General features: G+C 37.4%; 1 protein-coding gene across 4 annotated transcripts in view; it reads left to right on the top strand.

Moving 5' to 3' along the window:
- The first annotated feature begins 208 nt into the window (after positions 1-208).
- TRIP11 (thyroid hormone receptor interactor 11) overlaps positions 209-26342 on the top strand; it is a 65846-nt gene continuing 39712 nt past the window's right edge. For 2 of the 4 annotated variants that reach the window (XM_030883547.2, XM_060295200.1), the window contains exons 1-10: positions 209-762; positions 4831-4892; positions 9791-9901; positions 12878-13156; positions 15078-15146; positions 16992-17157; positions 18785-19150; positions 21882-21922; positions 22503-22589; positions 25936-26148. In XM_030883547.2, coding sequence (XP_030739407.2) covers positions 624-762; positions 4831-4892; positions 9791-9901; positions 12878-13156; positions 15078-15146; positions 16992-17157; positions 18785-19150; positions 21882-21922; positions 22503-22589; positions 25936-26148 — 1533 coding nt within the window. In that variant the 5' untranslated portion in view covers positions 209-623. The remainder of the gene's footprint in view (positions 763-4830; positions 4893-9790; positions 9902-12877; positions 13157-15077; positions 15147-16991; positions 17158-18784; positions 19151-21881; positions 21923-22502; positions 22590-25935; positions 26149-26342) is intronic. The other 2 variants (XM_030883548.2, XM_060295201.1) reach the window with 2 other exon arrangements.

Below are 26342 nucleotides of genomic sequence, written 5' to 3'. Positions count from 1 at the left end.
AGCCGCGGTCGGCCGAAAGCGCAGCGTCGCAGCAGGTTCCGGTCGCTCTTCCACCTGCTGCCAAAGCGGGCAGGCTACGTGGAAGACAACCTTGTCCCGGGCTGGAGGCAGCGGCCACCGCGGCCGCATTTGGTCCTCCGAGATCCCATGTTCCCTTGCGCCAAGGAGACGTCCGGCGGCTCCGCAGGGCCTTTCTACGCCATCGCGGCGCCTCTCTATGGTCCATTGCCGCGTTCAAGGTGGGTGTCATGGCTGCCGGCGTTGAGTTGGCAGGAGTTGCCAACGGAACTGGGGAAAGTCACTAAAGCAGAGGAAGAAGTGGCCTAACCCGGACTGTGGGAAGTCGTGAGAATGAGCGGAGGCCCCGCGGGGGTGCCCATGTCACTGGAATTGGGCCCCTGGTAAAGTCCCAGGCCAGGCCTCTGCGTTTCTAGTCAGAGCCCGGCGGTTGGTGGGGGTCTCCGAAGCCGGCGTTGTCTAGGAACCCCTGTCTTATCAAATCCTGAGTGTTGTGATTTGGACCAGTCCCCCGGAGACAGCGGTTCAAGGACATTTGGCGGGGTCGTGCGACGACGCTGGCCGCCTTTCTCGGAGCGGAGCAGGTTGTTCTCTAACCCGCAGCGATGTCGTCCTGGCTTGGGGGCCTCGGCTCCGGCTTGGGCCAGTCCCTGGGTCAAGTCGGGGGCAGCCTGGCTTCCCTCACTGGCCAGATTTCAAACTTTACGAAGGATATGCTGATGGAGGGCACGGAGGATGTGGAAGGTAACCGCTGGGGCGATGGGAGGGAGGGATTTACTGGGACCCTGGGAGCGTCCGTTTGGTCCCCAAGTCCATCTGTCACGAGACGCAGACAGGTCCAGAGGAGTGTCACTCCTTTTGCCTCTTAACCGATTTTCTCTGGTGAGAGACCATGGGGGTCGGGGGGTGGGGGAAGAGTTCTGGTTCTTCTCCTTTGAGTACCCAGGATAGTTCAGAGCTGTAGAAACTGCCCCTACGTCGCGTAGTTTATTTTTGTTTGGTTCATCCACGCCCACCTCTTCCTTTGCCCTTAACTTGGGGGCGGAACTGATTTTGATCCTCTTCCTTTATACTGACACAGTTTAAAGAATTATTTGTGTATGACACGTCACTTTTGGGGGGTTTTCTTTCTTCGATTTTCGTTAACAATTGAAGTAACTCATAATTAAGGTATTTAGTGACTCTTACTCTTTCTCACTTGAATATATTGTTAGTGAAACATGGGTATGGTTTTCCTATTATTTTATAGTTTTGCTTATTCTGGTGACACATTACAGCGTTCCAGCTGAAAGTGTACTTTTGTGTCTAATTGCCCACTGCCTCCCCCCCACACCATATTTCTACAGTAGAACAAGTAAGATAACCCTGTTCTTTGGGTACCCTTAGCAACCTTCACTCATTTTTGAAGTCCTCATTTTGTTTTACTAATGAATAGTGACCCAGAGTTACATGGTAATCGTTGATTAAGTTAATTACTCCTTTGATTTCTTGATATTTCTTTCAGCAAGTAGTATTTAGAGCAAAAGACTTTTTAAATTTCATTGTGAGTCTGCCTCCAGAGAGATAATGGGTGGTCTTTTGATGAGAGCAGTTTCTTTGGCAGTTTGTTGTAAATAAATTAGAATTCAGGTTTAATTTTTTAATACTGATTTAACTGAGTTTTCATGTTTATTTGGTTGAAATGGAGAACGATGGTTTGATTTAGAAAAATAGTATCTATATTTAGAATTTCTGTGGGGTCTACTTAGAAGGGAGGAAGATTGGGGAGCTGCCGAAATCCATTTAACTGCTTGGGGGTACATCAGGTGGGACAGGTTGGGGATGGGAGTTAAAGGGATTCTTCCTGTGTTCAGGAAAGGCTCATGTGACCCTGAGGGCAGTCAGAAGCAGAGAAGGGCTAGATAACATGGGAAATGCCAAGTCTCTCCTTGTTTCCTAGATAGGGGAAAACAGTTGACTATTCCTTTGACCCTAAGCCAGAAAATAGGCACCCCGCCTCCAACTTGGATGTCCTACAGGCTTAAGGTAGAATTCAGTTTGTTCTTCCCACCAAATGTGCTCCTGTATTCTCAATTTTAATGGTTTCACCATCTACCCATTCTAAACTTGGAAATCTTTGTCACTTTGTTTTGCGACTTTCTTTTTTTTCTCCTACTTCCAGTTAGTCACCAAATCTTGTTCATCCTGTGCCTGAATTGTTTGTATTTGTCCTTTCCTTATTATTCCTACTTCCTTACTTCAGATCCCCATTATCTCTCCCACACACTATTTCTCTTTCATGTCCTGTCACTTGTTTCTCCTTACATTACTCCATTTCCTGTTGTGTTGCCAATTACTTTTCTAAAAACAAATGTGCTTTAAAATCTCTTGACTCTGTTACTTACAGGATAAAATCCAAGCCTCTCAATTTTGGGAGACCAGAAACCTATCCTATCTGGGTTCAACCTACCTCTTCCAGTCTCACCTCTTGTTCTCTCCCCTTTTCTCCCAATAGCCGCATATATGCACATTCATATACACAAGCATGCTTACACCCAGAGCTTCTGCACAGGCAACGTTGTGAGGTACCTACACAGCTCCAGGCCTTTGCATGGAAAGCCCTTCCTTTCTACTTCCTCCACTACCCTCCTTTGCCTGGAAAACAGTTTTTCCTGTATGACCCTGTATGACTCACATGTCAGGTACCTGGTGAAACCATTCTCACTCCATGGCAGGCTGAGTTGTGTCTAACAGAACTTTGTGGATCTCTCTCTGACAGCTCTATTTTATTTATCCTTATATTACCAGTATGTGGTCCCTTCCTTGGTACCTAGTAGATGCTCAATAAAAAATTTGCTGAGTGATTAAAAATCTGCTTTTATTGTTTTCCCTTTGCATTAAAATAGGACTTGCTTAACATCCAATTTATTGATTTTGTGACTCATTTAAAAATAGGGTCAGAGTGCAGTTCATTTATTCATTCAACAGGTATTTATTGAGTGTCTACCCTGTGCCAGCAGTGAACAAGAACCGTTCCAAAATAGCACTGTTGATACAACTTGAAAATTATCCATCTTTACAATATCAGAAAGTTGCTCTTTAACCAAACACTATATTGATTTAGGAGCTTGGGCTTTTAAATCAGACATGGATTGAAATTCCACTTCCATGTGTTACAAATTGTGGGATCTTTGGAAAATTATTAAATACTTAACCTTTAAAAAGCAGAGTGTTCTTATCTGTTAAATAGGGATAATTATACCTGTCATGAAGTTGGGAGGATTAAATGAAATCATGAGTGTAAAATGCATGGCACTGTGCCTAACAAATAGTAAGCATCAATAAATGATAGTTGTTATTTTTGTTTTCCCTCATTGAGGAAAACTTTTTTGGTCTGCATAACATCTCCCATTTATTCTTAAAAAGACCAGGATTTTGTGGGGGAGGCTCTGGGGGGAAAAGTCTTCATGACTTTTTTTTTTTTAATCCCTCTTTGAAACAACTGCTGCTTCTAACAATGACCTTCCTAAACAGATTAGATTATAATTTGTTCCCTTCTGAATAGCAATTAGACAATCCTGTCAGAGTTTCAAGCAAGATGTATAAACAACCACCCAAGCATCCCCACCTGATGATTTTCAAAAGAAGAAGAGTGGGTTTGTCACTGTTATTTATTGGATGCCACTTGTATTTTCTTTTGATTTAAACTAATTCAGAGAAATTATTTTTATAGTATTAAAGGGCTGTGAGTAATGAAGAATACTAGTACTTAGAAAAGAAATCTAGCTCTGTGAATGATGATTATCTGGCAGCATCAGCTGTGCCATTTTGGTACTGTGGGCCTTTGACTTTCCTTTTAAATGAAAATGTACAAAACAAGACTGAGCTCATTCACGTTTTAAATAACTTGTGTCTACGTTACTTGAAATAAGTGTTCTTTTGCTGCATTTTTATTCTTTGTTTGTAGGTCATTAATTTTTTGGTAGTATTGGGAGTAGAAAAAGGCCCTCTAAACCCCAGTTTCATAAGAGAAATACATCCTTGGGAATTCCGTGGTGGTCCAGTGGTTAGGACTTGGCGCTTTCATTGCCGAGGGCCTGGGTTCAATCCCTGGTCGGGGAACTAAGATCCCACAAGCCGCACGGCACGGCCAAACCAAGAAAAAAAAAAGAAAAGAAATATGCCCTTAAAACCCCAGCTGCGTAAGTTTCATCAAAATTTATACTAAGCCAACAGAGAGAGATTAATTTTCCATAACAAAATTTTTTTTAATTTATTTTATTTTTGGCTGCTTTGGGTCTTCGTTGCTGTGCGCTGGCTTTCTCTAGTTGCGGTGAGCGTGGGTTTCTCATTGCGGTGGCTTCTCTTGTTGCAGAGAACGGGCTCTAGGCTCACTTTTTCAATAGTTGTGGCTCGCGGGCTCTAGAGCGCAGGCTCAGTAGCTGTGGCACACGGGCTTAGTTGCTCTGCGGCATGTGGGATCTTCCCAGACCGGGGCTCGAACCCGTGTCCCCTGCATTGGCAGGCTGATTCTTAACCACTGCGCCACCAGGGAAGCCCCATAACAAAATTTTAATGAACACTTCCATGGGGTAAAGGTAGATGCTCTAGGGTATAGAAGATAGGCAAAGAATGACTTACATGACGATAAAGAACATTTGTGACAATAGAAAGTTGTGATAACAATCAAGTGATGTTTGTCTTCTGAATTTGTTCTTAGATCAGCATACCATTCTGTTTAAAGCTCAGTGAAATATGCTTCCCTTAAAATGCCTGTTTACTTCACATGGTGTTGACTGAGTATATATTCAGTATATGCTGTTTCTTTTGTAGCAGAATTACCTAATGCTAGGAGAAAGGAAGTTGAAGCCATTCATACAATCTTAAGATCAGAGGTAAGGAAACGTTAAAGATTTAGATTTTTTTCTTTTTTGAAGCCATGAAAGTTATTCATACTTTATTTCAGTCCTCTCTTTTTAATGCACTTCTTCTCTCTTTCCCTTTATCTTAATTTTTTTTTAAGCCCTGTCATCTTCATTTGATGAAGAATATATTTACATGTTACTGCACTTTGCTATTAAATATTCCCACCGCTGCTTCTGAATGCTGGAAGAAGGAAATCTGCCAAATTTAGAAAATAACATTGGCAAGTTTATCATTATCAAGGATTTACTATGTTTTATTAGTATGCTAAACTGCAGTAGTACATTTATTTAAGTATAATGTGAAGAATGCAATTCTGTTTAATCTAGAGCTTTTTAATCCCCTAACATTAAAAAAGTGTGATATTTGTATACAGAGAATGTAGAATATAGGAGTAGCAAATTAATTTTACCATTTTTTTCATTATTAGTCAGTGCCTCATGGTAACTAGCTCTGGACATTGTACTTAATAGGGATGAGGAAATGTTGGAAAGGGTTCAAAGGAAAGCCATAAAGAAAATGAAAGGTTTTAAAGTGGGATCTGTTGTAAAGTACTAAAGACACCCAACTATTTAGCCTTTGGATAAGAACAGCAAGGGAACACTTAATAGTATTTCAGCAAACAGTATTCTTAGAGGACTGTGGTAAGCATGTTTTCCCTTGCTAAGCCCGTAAAAGAGAAAATGGAATTTAAATATAAGAAAATACTTTCTGACTGAGCTCTGGTCTAGATTATCAAGGTCAGATTGTGGACTTTGAAAGTAGAGGGATCTCTCGAGAGGGACTATTGAAGTATTCTGCCTCAATAGAAGATGGCAATTTGGTGGCACTTAAGAGACTTTAGCTGTAATTACCTAATTAGTAGATACTTCAGTGACAGATGAATGTAATAGCTTCTTTCTTTGTAAGGCTGAGATAGGAAATCGTCCCTATAGTCCCTAGAGAAATCCTTGAGAAAGCACTCAGGATGGGCCCACCCAGGAAAATTAGATGGCAGAGATGTGTGTAATGGTATTAATTAAGCTAAATTTGCCAGTATACATTTGGGGGAGGGGGGAAGCAAATGGGGTTAACCTGCTTAATGAATGACTGCTCTGTACTGAGGTTGAGAAGAGAGATAGAAATCTTCTGTCCCTCTGTTGATTTCAACTCTAGTCTCTCTCCTAATTTTATCTTTGGACTGTGGCAAGTATGGTTCTAGTGTTCAAAAATATTTATTTTTGGTATAACACATCCCCAAATGAAAGCCAACTTCCTTGCTTGGTGCTTATTCAGAGTACCGTGAGCTACTCAAATACTGGGTTGGCCAAAAAGTTTGTTTGGGTTCCCGGACAAACTTTTTGGCCAACCCAATACTAGAGGAAAACAGACTATTGGACTTTCCAAAGACTTTATTTTCTAAGGTGATTTTGACTATACATGATTCTTGCCTTCTATCAGCACATAAGCACTTCATAAAGGTAATGCCTTATGTGACTGCAATAGGAGAAAGTGAACATATGATTGAAACCACTAGGAGATTACAATAGAAAATTCTATTTATTTAGAAAGTTTTAGTATAGACAGAGGGCAGTATGTTTTCTAGAGGAAATTAGATTTGCTTACAGATGTTAATATTTGAAATTGACTTAATTAGTTAAGTTTCCTCAGTTGCAACTAATGGCAACCAATCTAAGCTAATTTAACCATCTGTGCCAAGAAAAAGTCTTCACATTTACCATCTCGATCCAATGTACTTTTAATTTTTTTGTTTTAAGTTATTTTATAAAAAATTTACAGAAGTAAGAATAAAGTGATAGTGAAAAACTTTATTACAAATTTTAATAAGAACTTATATATAGCAAATTCAGACTTTTATTCCATGTGTTTCTGCTTTTGAAAGCATATATGCTCAGAATAGGCAATGTTCTTTGAATGCAGTTAACTGCTTATTAACTCTTTTTGTGAACTGGAATGTATCTTGTGAATACTGATTCCAGATTTCAATTACATCTCTAATAGATTTTAACCTATTATTACTTCTGGTTCTTCTTCCTGACTTGTGTCATTAAAACCAATACTTATGAAAACTTTGACGGCTTATGATTTTGTTAAATGCATGGCTGTTTGCTCCATAATTACAAAGCATTTTTATTCTTAGATTTATAAATACCAATTAGAGTGATCAGTCCACTGAGTTTTTTCATTTTTATGTCATCTGTTTCCTCCTAGTCACCTGTGTATACACCTGCCTTCAGCATTTGTCCATGTAGGGACTGTATCAAGTAAATGCTGGTGTACAAATGTGTATAATGAAAGAATACTGTTACATATCCATTTAGTAAAGTGGCATGAATGGTTCAGGTTTTTGTCACAAAATATTGTGAGATAAAATCTTTTCTTATAGAATGACTAACTTCATGAGAACACCATATTTCCTTTTTGCTCTTAGAAATATGTTGTTCACTCCTCAGTTCTTGAGTTTGAGAAATTCATCTAGGATATTGTTATTCGAAGACTTGTCTGAGATTTTGCTCCTACATTCATTTTCACCATAACCATTAGACTCTAGAGTCTAATGCTGTTTTCTGTCTCTTTGCATTTATCTTCTCAGTTGTCTAATTGTGGAATATTTTCCTCTGTCAGTTTTCTTCTCTGTTGAAAAGTGAAAATTCTGAATTTTCAATTGTGTTCAATGAAAGTGAAAAAAAAAAAAACCTCCCCCCAAAACAAACAAAAAAACGACTGCAAAGATGGTGTCTCCAGATTGGCTTTTTCCTTTTTAAAAGATGATGCAGTACTTTGGGTAATGCAGTCAGAAAACTGGTTATTTCACTGTTGCATCATTCTTCTAGGTGATTCCATCAGTTCTTCTGTTTTCTTAAGTCTTTTTTTTAACATAGTTGTAAATAATTGATGATTAATGATTAATTCTTAGGATGATAAAATAGCAAAACGTTTCAAGATACAGAAAAAACAAGATCATTGTGACCTCATGATTATTCTTAGATTTATATTGTAAAAGGGCCCAATGTACCCTTATGGTAATTGCAAGATAGAATGAGTTTTAATCTTTTTTTTTTAAAAGTGTATTTTCTCTTTGTTTGTTGGAAGACTACTAGGAAAGAATAAATGTTTTAAATATCAGTCCTTAATACTACTCAAAAAAGAAACTCACAAACTAAAATTGGTTCCAGTAGACCTTGATGATATAACAAGGGTTAAGCACAATGGAATAATTTAAGGATATGAGTATCTCATGGATTCCAAGGCATAAATTTTAGCCAGTCTTTAGGAAAGGGCTTCAACCAGAACTGGATGCCATCAGGAATCCATCTGTCTCATTTTTATTCCTCTCTGTTCTTTGTGTGTGTTTATTCTTTTTTCCTTTCAGACCAGCCCCCTCTGCTTCATATTTCATATAATAGAAAATATGACCACGGACAACTCCTGGCATGTTTTGGGTCAGCCACATGAAGAGAATCTGTCCTTCATATGCTTTATCAACCTGACTCTTACATGACTAGGGAGATGAGGAAAGACAACCAATTAGTTATTGGCCAAATTGAAAGTTTTCCAGTTCTAGTTATTCATCAGCGTTAAACAAGTAGCCTTAGGTATTTTTATGTGAAAAAGCCTAGAGTGGACTTTACGACTAGGTTTTGACTTTAGTATATTCTCTTGCTTCAGTTATGTATGGTATTTTCATGTGAACAGCTCACAGAAAATCGTGCAAATGCAGCCAGTACATTAGAAGGTAATTAGTTGTGTGACCATTGATCCTGTTTCTTATTCATATTTCTGCAGGATAACCAAGGTCTGTTAGATTTCTGGAGATAGACTCCCAAAACTAGAGTTTGTGTGTGTGATAATTTTTCCTTTATTTTACACCATTGATTTTCTCTGGGAATTCATTTAATCTCCCTGGTTCATAATTTTCACATATGTTGATGTAAGAAATTCCTAGAATCTAAGAAGAAAACAGATGACATCCTCAAAGTGAAAAAGTCTTCACCTTCTAGCGGGAGCTTTCTTTCCCACCATGAATCTCCTTATTCTCAGTTATCATTGTTAAACTCTGCTTGCAGATACATTAGTAGAATTCTTAGTATATTATTATCTGTAATAATTTGTAAATTCCTTTTTGCAGAAAGTTTTAGTGTCCGTTTCTCTTGCTCCATTATACCCTTATTCATTCAAATGTCAAAGGATGATATTAGGTTAATAATTTAAGACTTAGGTACATGAAATTTAAGTAATTTTTTCCAGCATCTTAAAACAAAAGACTGTGATGTCCAGATTCATTGAATTATATTTAGAGTATTTTTTGTACTTCTAACTGTAGTTTTCCAAACTGAGTTCTATTAGTGGTTTTTAAAATGGATTTTTCAGAGGTGCCTCACTCAGGAGCCTAGGGTTCAGTCAGACAAGTAATGTCAGTTTTTGTCCTCCTACCTATACGTCAGCCATAAGTCTTTTTTAAAAAAGGTTTCTTTAAAAAATTTCTACTGTTCAGGGAGAAAACAGAAGTTTAAGCATGTACTCTAGGTCATTCATTTACCAGACACTTATTGCCTACTGTATGCTAGACACTGGGTGTACAAAGATGGGGGAAACACTGATCAGTGAGTTTTCCTTAGCAGAAAATCAAACTGATCAAGATTTTTAAAAAACTTTGGTTCAGAATTATGCATAATCTCTATAAACATGCTTATTGCACTTGTAACTTTAATTGAAATTGTGGTTTAAAGGTCAGAATTCTGAGACCTACTATAGTACATCTTTTTTGTGCATGAAGCAACATGTTTTTCATAATGCCCTGCACATAACTGTTACTAGCATGTTTTACTTTTAGTCTTTTTGTTGAAAACACTTTTTTCGTTGCTTCTAGAATGAGAGACTCAAAAAACTTTGTACTGATCTGGAAGAGAAGCATGAAGCATCAGAGCTTCAAATAAAGCAGCAGTCTATGAGTTATCGAAATCAACTGCAACAGAAAGAGGTAAAGGTTATTACAGTTACTTCATGTTTACTTCACTGTAATGTATTTAGGATGGTTTCTAAGAGTTATAATATAAATCAAGCTCTGTTTAGATCCATGAAAATATCAAAAGGGTGTTGAAATTAGTAATTTCCAACTCAGTATGATATCACTAATTTAACAAGAACTCTGAAAGCTTTTACGTTTATATTACATAAACTAACCTTTGTGGAGTTTAATTTCTACTTTCCAAAAGAAGAAAAGTCTTTGTGTACAATATCTTCAGGCATTTGTTGCTTATAATTTCTGATTTTATGAAACTTATTTCTCATCTATTTACCTAAATTTGTTTTAAATCATTGTGATTGTTAATAACATTTCTTTTTAAAAAAATGATTTTAACTACAAGTGTTAACATATGCTTACTAGTGTTTACTTGATTTTCCATGGAAAAACAGAATATTAGGTATTTTATAGTTGACTTATACTGTTCTATAATTTTTCCCCCTTTAGTTTGATAGAAATGGTTATTTTGGAGGTAGCTTATCTTTCCTTTGCAGTTTTGATAATATTATATAATTTAACCAGTGTTACTACAAATCCTTAAAATAATAGACTATGTCCCTAATGTTTCATTCTGTCGTTGAATTCTCTTTAGTGTTTAGTATGTAAGTGGAATTCAGTAAATGATTCTGTGGAATTGAGCCACAGAATTTCTTGTTTAATTATCCAGATCACTGGGGTGTTCTTCAGTTTGTTGATTAAATGTTCATTTCTACCATCACTTTATATTTGGGTTTTTAAAATTTAGATGCATTGATTTCAAGTTCTTTTAGTGACATACTAAGATGAAAAATAAACCACATTGAAGATAAATATAAACATTTAAAGAAGAACTTAAATTTCCAATCTGTTTGGAATTGATTTCATAAAATACAATAAAAATGAATAACTACAAAAATAAAATGAATGTAAAAAAGCACAGTTACAAGTTCAAATTAAAGTTAAAAGCCCACTTTTTTTTTGGTAAAGATTCAAAAGATGTAAAATTACTCTGTCAACTTGCTTTATTTTTTTAAACTTTATTTATTTGTTTATTTTTGGCTGCGTTGGGTCTTCGTTGCTGCGCGCAGCCTTTTCTCTGGTTGCGGCGAGCGGGGGCTACTCTTTGTTGAGGTGCGTGAGCTTCTCATTGCGGTGGCTTCTTTTGTTGGGAGTACGGGTTCTAGGTGCACAGGCTTCAGTAGTTGTGGCTCACAGGGCTCGAGCCCGTGTCTCCTGCCTTGGCAGGTGGATTCTTAACCACTGCGTCACCTGGGAAGCCCCTGTCAACTTGCTTTAAAAGTCTTTAAGCCTTACTCTTTCAGTTTCTTTACTTATCTTGTCATGGACTGGTAGCAAACATTCATGGCATTGGTCCACAGACCACACTTTGAGCAGCACTGATTTACAGATACTCCAATAGAGCAGTAGCTGAATCACCCAGGGGTTTACAGCTGAATCATAAAAAATACACATTGTTAGGTCCTCTAGGAGATTCTGATTTAGCGTACTGGGAAGGGGCTCTGGTATTGGTATTTTTTGAAAACCCCATAGCTGATTCTGATGCTTACATCCTAGTTGAAAAAACTGCTGTGGAATAATCTGGCATTTTATTTTCTACTTCACTATGGATATTAGAGGGCAAGTTAAGAATTCAAGTTTAGGAATACGTCTTTGTTAGTAGTAGAGTTTGTACTTTTTAACTCTACAACTTGATATAAATGTCTGTTGTATAATGAGAACTTTCTTTGCATTATAGCTACATTTGAAAAGAATTGTTGATTTCAGTACTTTTTACTAGAATGAAAGATAATATATACTTTAGATCTGCTATTTTCTGAATCTATTTGTTGCTCTCGTTGTGATGTTCATACTGCCCAGAGATGCAATTTGCCTCATGTCATTTATGGGAAAATAAAATTTGTACATTATTGTAAATCTCCATTAGAGAAGGGGCTCTGATACGAAAAAATGTCTGTTTACTATGACATTTAACATAATTGTATTTGGTTTTTGTTTGTCTAATTGCTTGACATTAGAAATACTGTTACTTGCTGACTGTCTCCTCAGTATCAAATTTTCCTCCATTGTGGCAGGTTGTCTTTTGGACTAGCTTGAGTATTTTACAGAAAGCTTATTTCAGTTTTCTCTAGCTTGCTTTTATGTTTTGAGTAATCTTTTACTTGGAATGGATGTGGCATTATGGTAAGTCCTATTTTTATAACTTCTTTTGGACATTGACTTGGTATTGCAAGCCTTCAGTCAAAACTCTACTCGGGGTTTCACGGTTTTTATACTGTTGTCTCCCTGAATAGAGTCAGATTTTCACGGGCCTTTCTTTGCCAAGGCTAAAGCCAAGGCCTCTTTCAGTGCATGATTTCCTTCTAAGGCTAATGGGCTATTAATCATAGGCTTACTGTGAAGATCGGATTAATAAATCAAAGCTTCCTTCTAGCTGTGTTGTGTAGACCAGTACAGAGTTACCTGATTCATGGTGCATTTTAAGCCTAAATCCAGCCATACATAATCAGTTACCAAAGACTCTTCCAACAGGTGTTCTAAGGAAGCTTACAGTGCATAGACTGTTGCAGCTTTTATTTTCTCATCTCTTGAGGCTTGATAATCACAAACAGAACCCTAAGAAATTGCGTATATACTATACTACCTGGTATGTAGAAGGTGGTAAACTGATGTTTAACTGAGCATTTTATTGCTTTAGTTAATGTATGAGTGGAATTCTGTTGCTCATATTAATCGGAACATTATGCTCTATGGTAATCATGGTTTTGAAATAAAAATGTTATGTTGGGGTGTTATAGACAACTTGGATTCAGTTGATGGAGTACTGTCGTTGGGTAATCTTAAACTATTATAACTTTTAACATTATGAATGTATAAAAGGGTCAATATGGTTATTTTGAAGTACCTTCTCTAAAATATGGATTATAAATATAGGTAGAAATCAGCCATCTTAAAGCAAGACAGATCGCGCTGCAGGATCAGTTGCTGAAGCTACAGTCAGCTGCTCAGTCAGTGATTTCAGGAGCTGGTGGTGTACCAGCAACCGCTGCATCTCCTTCATTCAGTTACGGTTTAAGTCATCATGCTTCAGCGTTCCACGATGATGACATGGATTTTGGTGACATCATTTCATCACAACGAGAAATAAACAGATTGTCAAATGAAGTTTCAAGACTTGAGTCTGAAGTTGGCCACTGGAGGCATATTGCTCAAGTAGGTAGAATTTTCATGAATTTTTGAAAACTGTGAGTGAGTAAAAGTAACGATGCTTTGTGTAGAAGTCTTGGTATCAGAAAGAACCCTGGACTAGGAAGTCAGAAACCTGTATTCTGATTCAGCCAGTGACTTTTTAAATGGTTTTAGTCAGGTCATCTTTCTCTCTCAGCCTCAGTTTCCCCTTCTGTACAATATTTGGAAGAAATTTCCAAAAAATTTAAAGCAAGAGAACCATGCTTTAAAATAAAATTAAAAGCTACAAGTCCGGCACTTAAAGGAGACAAAAATGGAGTTGCTGTGGTTGAACCAGCACCTCTTCCCCTGGAGTCCCTGAGACTTCTCTGGTGGAACCAAGACACCAGATTTGAAACTACTTGCTTAGATGTTGTCTGAGGTTCTTCTTTGCATTAATTATATGTAAAATGAAAAATCTGATAATTGGGATTATAAAACACATAAACTATTATGTGTTGTTTCTCACACATTAGAATAGAAATTAAGTCCTTCCTATTTTGGGCTGTAAACTTTCTTCCAAGGATCCCTTTTTTGTCTTCTTTATCAGATTTTATTTATTACTGAGGTTGCCGATACACACGAGACCTGAAATAAACTGGAACATTGTTCATATAGACTTTATTCCATCAGTGTGGAGAAAAATAAAGTACATAAGTAAAGAGATTATTTTCTATCTTTTTGTGAGTGTAATCTTGTTGTGTAAAGGAGAAATCCTCCCAATTAAAATGACCTCCTGGGCTTCCCTGGTGGCGCAGTGGTTGAGAGTCCACCTGCTGATGCAGGGGCCGCGGGTTCGTGCCCCGGTCTGGGAAGATCCCACATGCCGCAGAGCGGCTGGGCCCGTGAGCCATGGCCGCTGAGCCTGCGCGTCCGGAGCCTGTGCTCCGCAACGGGAAAGGCCACAACAGTGAGAGGCCCACGTACCGCAAAAAAAAAAAAAAAAAATCTCCTTTCTTGTTGAGCCAAGAAAAATATTCTGTGGTGTTTTCCTTCTTATTTTGTAAAAGTATTGTCTTCCCTAATTAGTTAACAAACTCTTGAATGGTATCTTGTATTTATTGTGTATTAGTCACTATTGGACTAGGTTCTTTAAAGGGTGCTTGGCATTCTTTAATAAGAATTTGGGAAATAAATGCCCCCCATTTTTTCTTACTTGTTTTTTAAATTTTTGTTAACTGAAGTATAGTTGATTTATAATAGTTTCAGGTGTACAACACAGTGATTCAGTATTTTTATAGATTACACTTTGTTTAAAGTTATTATAAAATATTGGCTGTATTCCCTGTGCAAATGCCCCTTTTTAAAAAAACGTATCTTCTAATAAAGTTAGTTTCTGACTTTCTCTTTTTTTTTTTTTACATCTTTATTGGAGTATAATTGCTTTACAATGGTGTGTTAGTTTCTGCTTTGTAACAAAGTGAATCAGTTATACTTTACATATGTTCCCATATCTCTTCCCTCTTGCGTCTCCCTCCCTCCCACCCTCCCTATCCCACTCCTCTAGGTGGTCACAAAGCACCGAGCTGATCTCCCTGTGCTATGCCCTGTGCTATGTGGCTGCTTCCCACCAGCTATCTGTTTTACGTTTGGTAGTGTATATATGCCCATGCCACTCTCTCGCTTTGTCACAGCTTACCCTTCCCCCTCCCCATATCCTCAAGTCCATTCTCTAGTAGGTCTGTGTCTTTATTCCTGTCTTACCCCTAGGTTCTTCATGACATTTTTATTTTCTTAAATTCCATATATATGGGTTAGCATATGGTATTTGTCTTTCTCTTTCTGACTTACTTCACTCTGTATGACAGATTCTAGGTCTATCCACCTCATTACAAATAGCTCACTGACTTTCTCTTTTATAAGAAAATCAGTACAACTATTTTCTAATTGTGTTTTTCTGATCTAGACTTCTAAAGCACAAGGATCAGATAGCTCTGATCAAAGTGAAATCTGCAAACTACAAAATATCATTAAGGTAAGGTGGATTGTTGGAACAGTGGCTGTTATACATCTAAAATTTGCTTATTAAAAGTATAAGCCTAGGGGCTTCCCTGGTGGTGCAGTGGTTAGGAATCCGCCTGCCAGCGCAGGGGACACAGGTTCGGGCCCTGGTCCGGGAAGATCCCACATGCCACAGAGCAACTAAGCCCGTGTGCCACAACTGCTGAGCCTGGACTCTAGAGCCCTTGAGCCACAACCACTGAAGCCCATGCGCCTAGAGCCCATGCTCCGCAACAAGAGAAGCCACCGCAATGAGAAGCCTGTGCACCTCAACAAAGAGTAGCCCCCGCTCGCTGCAACTAGAGAAAGCCCACGTGCAGCAACAAAGACCCAACACAGCCAAAAATAAATAAAATAAATAAATTTTTAAAAAGTATAAGCCTAAATTAATAAAAGGCTCAGTTATAAAAGTATTTTATAGATTATGATATTCACTTTTTTTGCTGTTTTTATATCTTCTCCATTTTTTATGGCACCTTAAGTATATAATAATATCTCTCTTTCCAAAATCATTTGGTTTTGAATATTTATTAGGTAGTTTATATTTCATAAGTTTCTATCTTCTATTGTATCTCGTAAAACAGTCTTTATTAAAACAATTCTAGGGTCACTGAAATATCAAGATACTGACAAAATACAATGTTAATATTATTTATTGTAAACAATTATTTTCCCTTCATGGTGGAATTTTGCTAGTTTGTGACAGTTATTTCCTTCCAGAGAAGTCTCAGTTACATATACTTAGCACGGCAGTGAATTGTTTTTAGTATGTAAATTATTGTTATGTTAGAATTTTTTGGTTTTTGGTTTTATTTTTATTACAATACCAGTGTGGATGGGTTCCTCATTCAGACCTGGCTTTGAATCCTGGCTGTACTAGTTACCAGCTGTGCTGCTTTGGGCGAGTTACTTAACCTTTACAAGCTTCCGTTTATCATCAGTGAAGTAGATATCATAATACCTCTCTTGTAGGATTGTTTTTGAGGTTTAAATGTAAACTTCCTTGTCAAGTACTGGCACATAAGTAAGTGTGTAGGACTAAAGAATAACTTTATTTCTCTTCTCAGGAAATAGAAGCTAATTTATTGATTAGGATTCTTGGCTACAAGCAACAAAAACGGTCTCTGGCTAAGTAAAGCATAAGAGGGTTTCTTAGAAGGAGCCAGGTACTCTGTCCACAGGATTGAAGGAAAAATTGAGCATTTTGGCCTCAGGAAGGGTAGAAATTAGACCAGCATCAGAGATCTAGGTAGCGGGACACAGTGGATAGGCTCTCCAGGGTGCAGCTATTATAATGCTTCTGGTCTAACCAGTTTCCCTCTTTGAAAGACACAGCTGAATATCCAGGTTCCTAGGAGAGAGATAGTGGTCTCAACTTGGGTAGCGAGACACCTTGGTTGACAGTTTAGGGGTCCTATCAAAACTGAGAGAAGGAAAGACTGAGCAAAAAGATAGGTATAATAGGACAACAGGAACAGATTGGCCAGAAGGTGGACACTGATATTGGTGGAATATGTCATTAGCAGAAGTTCATGGTCACAGATACTAAAGAGAAAAAGATATTTTTGCTTGCATTTTGTTTCAGTTGTTTATTGCTGGTGTTCCCTCATTAAAAGTAGAAAAATTGCTTTTAAGGCCCAAGAAAGGAAAGGGTGGGGTCTTTTAGAATTGTCCAGATTTGGGGCCTGTACTTAAATTTTTTCAGCCTGAGCATGTTCAGAGAATTATTTTTAATAATATGGACTTTTGGACAACAATGAAATAGTTTAGTTAAATTCATTTATTTTAAATATGGTTAACTTCGTTTTTATTTTTTAAGGAACTTAAACAGAACCGAAGTCAGGAAATTGACAACCATCAACATGAAATGTCAGTATTGCAGAATGCACATCAACAGAAATTGACAGAAATAACTCGTCGGCATCGAGAAGAATTAAGTGACTATGAAGAACGGATTGAAGAACTGGAAAATCTGTTACAAGAAGGTTATTAATTTTGTTAGTTTAGTGTATTAAATGACATAATTAAATGATAGACTTAGCTGATGTAAACTTGGTCAAAGTTCTAAGGAGTGAGTAAATGACTGGTTCTGCTCATCTGCCAGAAATTTACAGCGGCACCACTATTGTCAAGGTTCTGCAAAAATGGAAAAGTCCTTTTACCTTTGTGGTAAATAGTTATAATACAGAGATCTCTTTGCATTGTTTGGTGTGTTTTTACTTTATTTCAAACTCAGATACAAAGGCTTCTTAGTATTTGATTCAAGTAATATCTTTCCTTAACTATTTATTTAAAAATGTTTTGTGTATTACGGTAATTTAACTTTTTTTAAAAAAAGACTTTATTTTTTTAGAGCAGTTTTAAATTTATAACAAAATTGAGGAGGTACAGAGATCTCCCTTATACCCCATTCCCCCACATGCATAGCCTCCCCCACTATCTACATCAGTCATCAGAATAGTACATTTTTTTACCAAGGCACATCATAGTCACCCAAAGTCCATATTTATCTCAGAGTTTACGTTTAGTGTTGTACATTCTATGGATTTGGACAAATGTATATCATCATAATATCATACAGAGTATTTTCACTGCCCGAAAAAACCCTCTGTGCTCTGCCTATTCATTCCCCCCATCCCACCCTTAAAACCACTGATCTTTTTATTATCTTCATTGTTTTGCCTTTTCCAAAATTGTCATATACTTGGAACCATGTAGTATGTAGCCTTTTCAGATGGACTTCTTTCACTTAGTAATATGCATTCAAGTTTCCTCCATGTTTTTTTTTTAATTTATTTTTTATTGAGGTGTAGTTTTTTTTTTTAAATATTTATTTATTTTAGCTTAGTTGCACACACGGGATCTTTGTTGCAGCATGTGGACTCCTTAGTTGCGGCATGTGGGCTTCTTAGTTGCAGCATGCATGTGGGATCTAGTTCCCCAACCAGGGATCGAACCTGGGCTCCCTGCATTAGGAGCACGGAGTCTTACCCACTGGACCACCAGGGAAGTCCCTATTGAGGTGTAGTTGATGTACAATATTATATAAGTTTCAGGTGTACACTTCCTCCATGTTTTTTCATGGCTTGATAGCTCATTTCTTTTTAAGCGCTGAATAATATTCCATTGTTTGGACGTGCCACAGTTTTTTTATCCATTCACCTACTGAAGGACATCTCAGTTGTTTCCAAGTTTTGGCAATTATGAATAAAGCTGCTATAAACATTCTTGTTCAGGTTTTTGTGTGGATTTGCTTCCTGCTCCTTTGGGTAAATACTAAGCAGTATGATTGCTGGATCATATGATAAGAGTATCATATTTGTTAATTTTGAAAGAAATCATTAAACTCTTCCAAACTGGCTGTATCATTTTGCATTCCCACCAGCAGTGAATGAAAGTTCCTGTTGCTCCACTTCCTTACCAGCATTTGGTGGTGTTAGTGTCTGGATTTTGGACATTCTAATGAGTAGTTTTATCTCACTGTTACTTTAGCTTTTCTTTTTAAGCCTTCCAAGTTCTGAAGTCTGTTAAATCTTCAGTTGTATACAGCAGGCTATTTGTCTCTTGGTACTTGACATTTGATGTGTCCCTGATTTTATGTTTATGTTCTAGGTGGCTCAGGAATTGCAGTAACTGATCACTCTAAAATCCATGAGATGCAAAAAACTATTCAAGTTCTACAAGCTGAAAAAGTAGAGTCTACAAAAAAAATTGAAGAACTTGAGAATAAAATAAAAGGCATAAATAAAAAATTATCTTCTGCAGAAAATGACAGAGGTGTTTTGAAGAAGGAACAAGAACGACTAAGTGTGGAAAACAGACAATTACTTGAAGAATGTGAAAGCTTGAAACTGGAATGTAGTAAATTGCAGCCTTATGCTGCGAAGCAAAGTGATACTGTGACAGAAAAGGAAATAATTCTTCCACACAGTTCTTCAGTAGAAGAAGAAGTGTTCAGATTGCAACAAGCACTGTCTGGTATAAAATGTTTGGAACTTATTTCTGATTGGTGTTTCATTTCATACTAGTTGTTTTCAGAGACAAACACTTGAATAATTGAACACTATGGAAATGACTATGTGGAATTTGAATAGAATTGCTTGCTTTGGATTCAGTGCCATAATTAATAGATCACAAATAGGATATTTCTACTAAAAGGGTTAAGAATCGGCTAGGTTTCTTTCAGCCTCCCTTCTTCATCCTTTAAGTATTTACATGGAACTCATTGACTTAGGAGGCTCTGTAGATTTCTGAGAAATGCTTATGTAAACATTTGTTGGGAGGAGGTTACCAAGTACTTCCTGTAACTGGTTAGGGCCCAGACCCTCCAGTTAGAGAATGCAGTCTATCTTCTTCAAAAGTCTATATTACCTTTCAAAATGATCTGTACCTAAGCAGACCTAAGAATAATAAGAGCCGTAGGTCTTCCACCACTTACTATGCTCAAGATGATATTTAGTTACCGTACCAGTGCTGTAGCTTACAAAAAAAAAAATATTGAATGAAATAGGCCTAACACCAGTATTTATTTATGCCAGGAAAACATAATGGGAGCTCTTCCACTGAAAAGATGCATTTTATTTTTCACTCTGTCCTCTTCTCACAATATGAACTTTCACTTTATGAACTCATTCCTGCTCTAGAGGTTTCTAGCCCTTATGTGCTTGTGACACCCCCTGCCTGCCCCTTCTGTGTTCCTTACTTAGTTGTTTATCGTGAGCTCCTGACCTGGAGTAAATTTAGAGTTAGGCTCAAAGTAGAGTGACCCTCTTCCTCCCCTCTTCCTTTCCCTACCTCGGTGATTGGTAGCATTTACCACTCTCCCAAAACAGAAAACTTGAAGTTATCACCTTGCAAGTCCTATAGGTTCTATTTCCTTGACTTCTCTCTGGCTCAGTGCTATTTCAGGATTGTGTCCCAGAGGAGCTCTAGGGTTTCTCATAGGTGCCTCAGTCTTGGGACTGCCATGAAGACAAAGGGAAGGCTGTGTGGTGGGGTTCTGGATGACTTTGTCATTTGACTTCAGAGTAGCTCTGTTCTTCTCAAAATAAATTTATTTTCTTAATATATTGGGTGATCCATATGAGTTTATTTGCTTTAAAAACAAACCTGCTGCCCTAGTCCTTCCCCTTTTCTCCATTTCCACTGCCACTGAATAACTTCAGCCAATTATAATTTCTTTTTGCCTGTTTAACTATAGCAGTCTCTTAGTAGAGCAGAATAGCATAGTGGTTAAGAACATGACTAGGTTGGAATCCAGCTCCAGCACTAACTAACTGACCTTGGACAGTTAATTAACATCCCTATACTTTGGGTTTTTCATCTCTATGGTTGGGATAATAATACTATCTCATTCGTGGTTGTAGTAGTAGGATTTTATGAGTTACTAGCTGCAAAGTTCTCTCTAGAACAGTGTCTAGCCCATAATAAGCATTATAAAAGTGTTACCTATTATTCTCTGGTGTCCATGATTCCTTCTTCAATCAATATGTTTTCTTTCTGCAGCCAGAATGATTTTTCAGAAATGTAAAGCAGGTCACTTCCCTGATTTTAGTACTTTGTGGCTCCCTGTGGATTTCAGGATACAGTCTAAACATCTTAGTTGGACATACGGTGTCTTTCATGATCTGGTCTCTGTCTACCTCTGCAGTTTCAACTCTTCCCATTTTCCTAACATTCTAAGCTTTAGCCGTGTTGAACTTTCTCTATAGCTCCTTAAAGCCAGCAATGTTGTCTCTAAGCTCTGTTGCCTTTGCATTTGTTGCTTTTTCTGTGTGGAGTGTCTCTGTTTTTTCCCCCCACTAACTCTTAGTATATTAAGCTTCAATAGAGGTGTTGCATCCACCGGGAGGTACCTAGCACTGCTGCTTCCCTGACCCCATTCACCCCACTCCCCCGGCCCTCCTAGTTTGGATGAGTTGTTTGGCCCTTTTGCTCTGGTAGCACCTGTGCTCCCTATATCACACTGTACTGTTCTCATGTGTTTCCTTTTTTATCTTCCCCTCTAAATTGTAAGCTTCTTGAGAGCAAGCGTGGACTAAATTTTTCCATCTTGTTTAGCAACTCACAATATTTCTTGAGTGAACATTGAATGAATTACTTCAGCTGAACTCATGGTATTTTGTCTTTGTGTTCTTCTTCTAGAACTACTTCTATTTGTGGATCTATCTCTAATACCAGATTGAATGGTCTTTTTATTAGTAGTCATGTCTAAGTCACTTTAGAAAATTGAGAGATTATTTTATTATTGTGGTATAACATACATATAGCATATTGGGGTGTAACATACCAATATGTGGTATAACATATTGTGGTATAATATACATTGTTTTTTCTTTTTTCTAATCTTAGTCCTTATACTATTTCCTGATACACAGACTAATCAGCTCATTTTGAAATGCAGTTGTTGTTAATGTTTTTATCCAGGCAAGAACTTATGACTCATCCAGAATACAGTTATAAATTCTTTCTTATACTAGTCCATAGAATTGGATTTTAACATAGTTTCTGACTGACATTTATATTATGACTTCTTCAGTATAGTCAAAATAGAAATACAGAATAGCAAAAATACATTTCACTGTTAGGGCTTGCTAATTATGCTTATAAATAACATTTTAATTGGATTTCATTTGTGAATTTAGTATAGGAGATAATTACTAAGTTATTTTAAAGAATTTTAATGTCAGATCCATTGTTGTTTTTACAGATGCTGAAAATGAAATAAAGAGACTGAGTAATTTAAACCAGGTAAACTAATTTTTAAGAGAGAAAGCTTTTGTCTTCGGTTTACCAAGAAAAAGGATTTTGGTTATTTATAATTACTTATTTTGTGTTTTTTACAATTCATGTGAACTTATCCAAGGAACTTTCATCTTAGTAATTTTATGTTTGCTGATTAGTAACAGAATCTTTTTGCATCATAAATTGATATAATTTTAAAAGTACATAATTGAAAAATGCAAGTATATTTCTTTGAAGGTTAATTTGACAAATGATACGTATGTGTAGACAGTGGAAGCAGATCCTCTACCAAAGTGAGGAATGCATTTTGATTTCCCTTAAAGAATTCAAGGAGTTTCTTTTTTTATTTTTTAAATGATTACAAGTTATTTTGTAAATATATTTACATATTTTTTTCAAATATAATAAAGAAATCCTCTTTAAGAATGTCTATAAAATGATTGTTTTTAGATGGTCCAGTGTTTTATGCTTATAATTTTTATATATCACTGAAGAGTAGAAATGCACAATTGTATAGCTTGCCTGCTTTTTTGTGAACTTTAAATTTCTTGTTATTTGAAAACACAGTGTTTTAACATTTTTATAGGATAACAATCTTGCTGAAGACAATCTGAAACTTAAAACGCATGTCCAAGTTTTAGAAAAAGAGAATTCATTACTGAATCAAGAAAAGGTGGGTACAGTAAATATGGAGGCAGAATTAAAATTGTAGGTCATAGCTAAGGGCCAGTTTATATCAAAATGGAATATTTATTTCTTGAGAGTCCTGAGGATAAAGCTGATCTCATTGATGCTGGTCAGGCCAGGTTGAAGTACTTGGGCAAGGTTCAGAGTATGAGAGGCTGGGCAGAGTTTACGTTTAAAGATAAGCCAGTAGGCATACAGATATGAGCAGAAAAGATAGGTAATAGCTCTGTTTTGGTTTCAGATGAGGTCCTATCAGCAGCAACATACACAGGTGGGTCGGGAGTCTGGAGTGGCATACTGTAGTAACTATGCACTACTTATATGCCCCAGAATATGTCTGGTGTAATGGACAGGAATTTCTTAATGGTGAGAGGTAAAGAGGGACATTCTCAGTGGTAGAAATATGTATACTAGTAGCAAGGATGGAATAAGATTCTGTAATGCAATGTTGGAAATGGGGAAAGATATTTTTATGTTTGTACCATTTAGGGGGTAAGTCCTTGGTTAAGGCAGCTTCTTAAATATAGAACAGTTGTAAGCTGGTGTTATTTATTATTATTACAGGCCAGTGTCTCAACTCAATTTAAAATCTTAATTTTTAAAAAAGTAACACATATTTCCTGATGTATATATTCAGTAATGCATCCTGAAAAACTTCAGACAGTACAAATATAGTATCCTTCACACTTCTGTTGGTTGGTCTCTTCCTCAGACGTGTTCTTGCTTACCAGTTTCTTGTGTATCTTTCCAGACTATATCTATGCATATATGATTTTATATATATAAATATCTTTAAAAAATACAAATATTAGCATACTATATATACTGTTCATACATACCTTAATATTATATTTTCAGTATCCTTGCACATTAGTATAGAGGCAGTGTTTCTCAAAGGGGCACTATTGGCATTCAGGTGGGAGAATTCTTAGTTGTGTCCTCTGCATTGTAGGTTCCTTGCCCCACTTTTTCTACCCACTAAATGCCAGTAGTGTCTCCCAGTCATTTTTAAATTACTATATTATATGTTTCCTCTGTTCTTTTCTGCTTCGACTGCATTCTGCTTATTCAGTTATTCCTTTCTCTAACTGGTCTAAGTGTATTTTGTAGTTTGCAAATCTCTGCATGTATTCTGATAGGGCCTGTAACCTCCTCATGATAATTTTGGATTCTGTAGCTATTCCCGATTAGCTGTTTCTCCTTTCTTTTGATGTTAGGTAATCCATTGCAACTCTTGCTTGAATTGTGTCTGCTATGGGTCTGCTCACTGGTTAAGAATGCCAAAAATACCTGCAAGGTCATGTGCATTCTTTTTTTTTTTTTAATATTTTATTTTATTTATTTATTTATTTATTTGCCTGCATTGGGTCTTTGTTGCTGTGCACGGGCTTTCTCTAGTTGTGGCGAGCGGGGGCTACTCTTGGTTGCCGTGCACGGGCTTCTCGTTGTGGTGGCTTCTCTTGTTGCGGAGCACGGGCTGTAGGTGCTCAGGCTTCAGTAGTTGTGACTCTTGCGCTCAGTAGTTGCGGCTTGTGGGCTCAAGAGCACAGGCTCAGTAGTTGTGGTGCACAGGCTTAGTTGCTCCATGGCATGTGGGATCTTCCCGGATCAGGGATTGAACCCGTGTCCCCTGTATCGGCAGGCAGATTCTTAACCACTGCGCCACCAGGGAAGTCCTGGTCATGTGTATTCTTAAGATCCACATGACAAAAAATTTTGTGGTTCTCTTCTTAGAATTTTATTTTATTTATTTATTTGTTTATTTTGGGCCACGCTCCACGGCATGTGGGATCTTAGTTCCCTGAGCAGGGATGGAACTTGCACCGCCTGCAGAGGGAGCGCAGTCGTAACCACTGGACCACCAGGGAAGTCCCTTTTGTGGTTCTCTTTTTTTTTTTTAATTTTTAAAAAATATTTATTTATTTATTTATTTGGTTGTGCCAGGTCTTAGTTGCGGCAGGCGGGCTCCTTAGTTGTGGCATGTGAACTCTTAGTTGCGGCATGCATGTGGGATCTAGTTTCCTGACCAGGGATCGAACCTGGGCCCCTGGCATTGGGAGCGAGGAGTCTTAACCACTGCGTCACCAGGGAAGTCCCTGTGGTTCTCTTACTTGAACAGATAACTCTAGAAAGGCATAAGAGAATGATGTTTCCATCTTTCGTTTGCGGTTCAGAATAAACTTTTGAATTGGAAGAGAATGAGAATTGTAAGGCAGATGTTCTAATATAGTTTTCATTGGTCTCTTTTGTAAGGTATATATTAGACTACTTATGAAAATTTGAGATTCTTATTTACTTTAAAGTAGATTCCATAGAAGTTTGCTTTTAAAAATCTCTGTCGGGCTTCCCTGGTGGCGCACTGGTTGGGAGTCCGCCTGCCGATGCGGGGGACACGGGTTCGTGCCCTGGTCTGGGAAGATCCCACATGCCGCAGAGCGGCTGGGCCTGTGGGCCATGGCCGCTGAGCCTGCGAGTCCAAAAAATCGCTGTCAATGAAAGATGTCTTTACAGTGATAGAGGGTTTATCACAACCATCATAGTGATAGAGGTTGAAATAATGTTGAAGCATAGAGAACTGTCGTCCCATGTCTGGGATTTTGGAGGAAAAGCATTAAATACAAATAGAACAGAACATAGAATGTGCTTTAAAAAATGACATACAGGTGTATCTTTAGGAATGTTAGGTCTGAGAGAGGGGAACCTAGTCTGTGCTTAGGTTAGAAGGTAAAGGAAGGAAAGGAGAGTTCTTTCTTGGGTCAAGAAAAGGTTTCATGTTCTGGCAAGCCAGTTATAAGGGAAATTACTTTTATGAGGGAGAAGAAGCCTTTTATTTTCTAATTAGAGAGGACAAACTTCAGAGCAAATGGATATGGATAGCTTACATTTTTGCCTGGGGCTGTTGGTGGTGATGTTAGGGATGGAAGTGAAGGGAGCTGGAAGGCTCGGGATGTTTTGAAAATTATGTGTGTTGTGTGGGGGAAGGAGGAGATGGAAGGGAAGCAGCAGTGGGAGTGGGAGTGGGAAGGCTCTCAAATGGGAAAGTTTTTGTGTAAAGAAGTTGGAGCTAGAGGACAGACTTACAGTTGTTGCATCTTGTCTAGGACTATAGAAATGTTTTACTTGAAGCTGCAAATAAAATTGTACATGAATGAAGGCTGTGGCTTGTTCAATTTTATGTGTTATTGCTGAGGTATTATTCAATAATGTTTCCAACACAGAGCATCTAAAAATACATTCCCAAGTTTTGCTTATATATGTATATTTTTAAACTTTTGGTGTCTCTTCTTCCAATTGATAGTATGTGTTGTTTTTTTCCCCTTTTTTCATTTAAGGAAGAACTGCAAATATCACTTTCAAAATTGAACAATGAATATGAAGTAATTAAAAGTACAGCTGCAAGGGACATGGATTTGGATTCAGAATTATGTGATTTAAGACGTAATTTGGAGGCAAAGGAACAAGAACTCAATCAGAGCATTACTGAAAAGGAAATACTAATAGCTGAGTTAGAAGAATTGGATAAACAGAACCAAGAGGCTACAAAGGTAACAATATATTAAATTATATTTTATGATATATATATATATATATTTAAATTTATTTTATTTATTTTATTTTTGGCTGCGTTGTGTCTTCATTGCTGCCCACAGGCTTTCTCTAGTTGCAGCGAGCAGGCTTCTCATTGTGGTGGCTTCTCTTGTTGCGGAGCACGGGGTATAGGTGCACAGGCTTCAGTAGT

The sequence above is a fragment of the Globicephala melas genome, chromosome 2, assembly GCF_963455315.2.
Source record: "Globicephala melas chromosome 2, mGloMel1.2, whole genome shotgun sequence".
Lineage (NCBI taxonomy): Eukaryota > Metazoa > Chordata > Mammalia > Artiodactyla > Delphinidae > Globicephala > Globicephala melas.
Note: the sequence above shows the minus strand (reverse complement) of the source record. Positions and strands in the feature narration are given on the sequence as shown.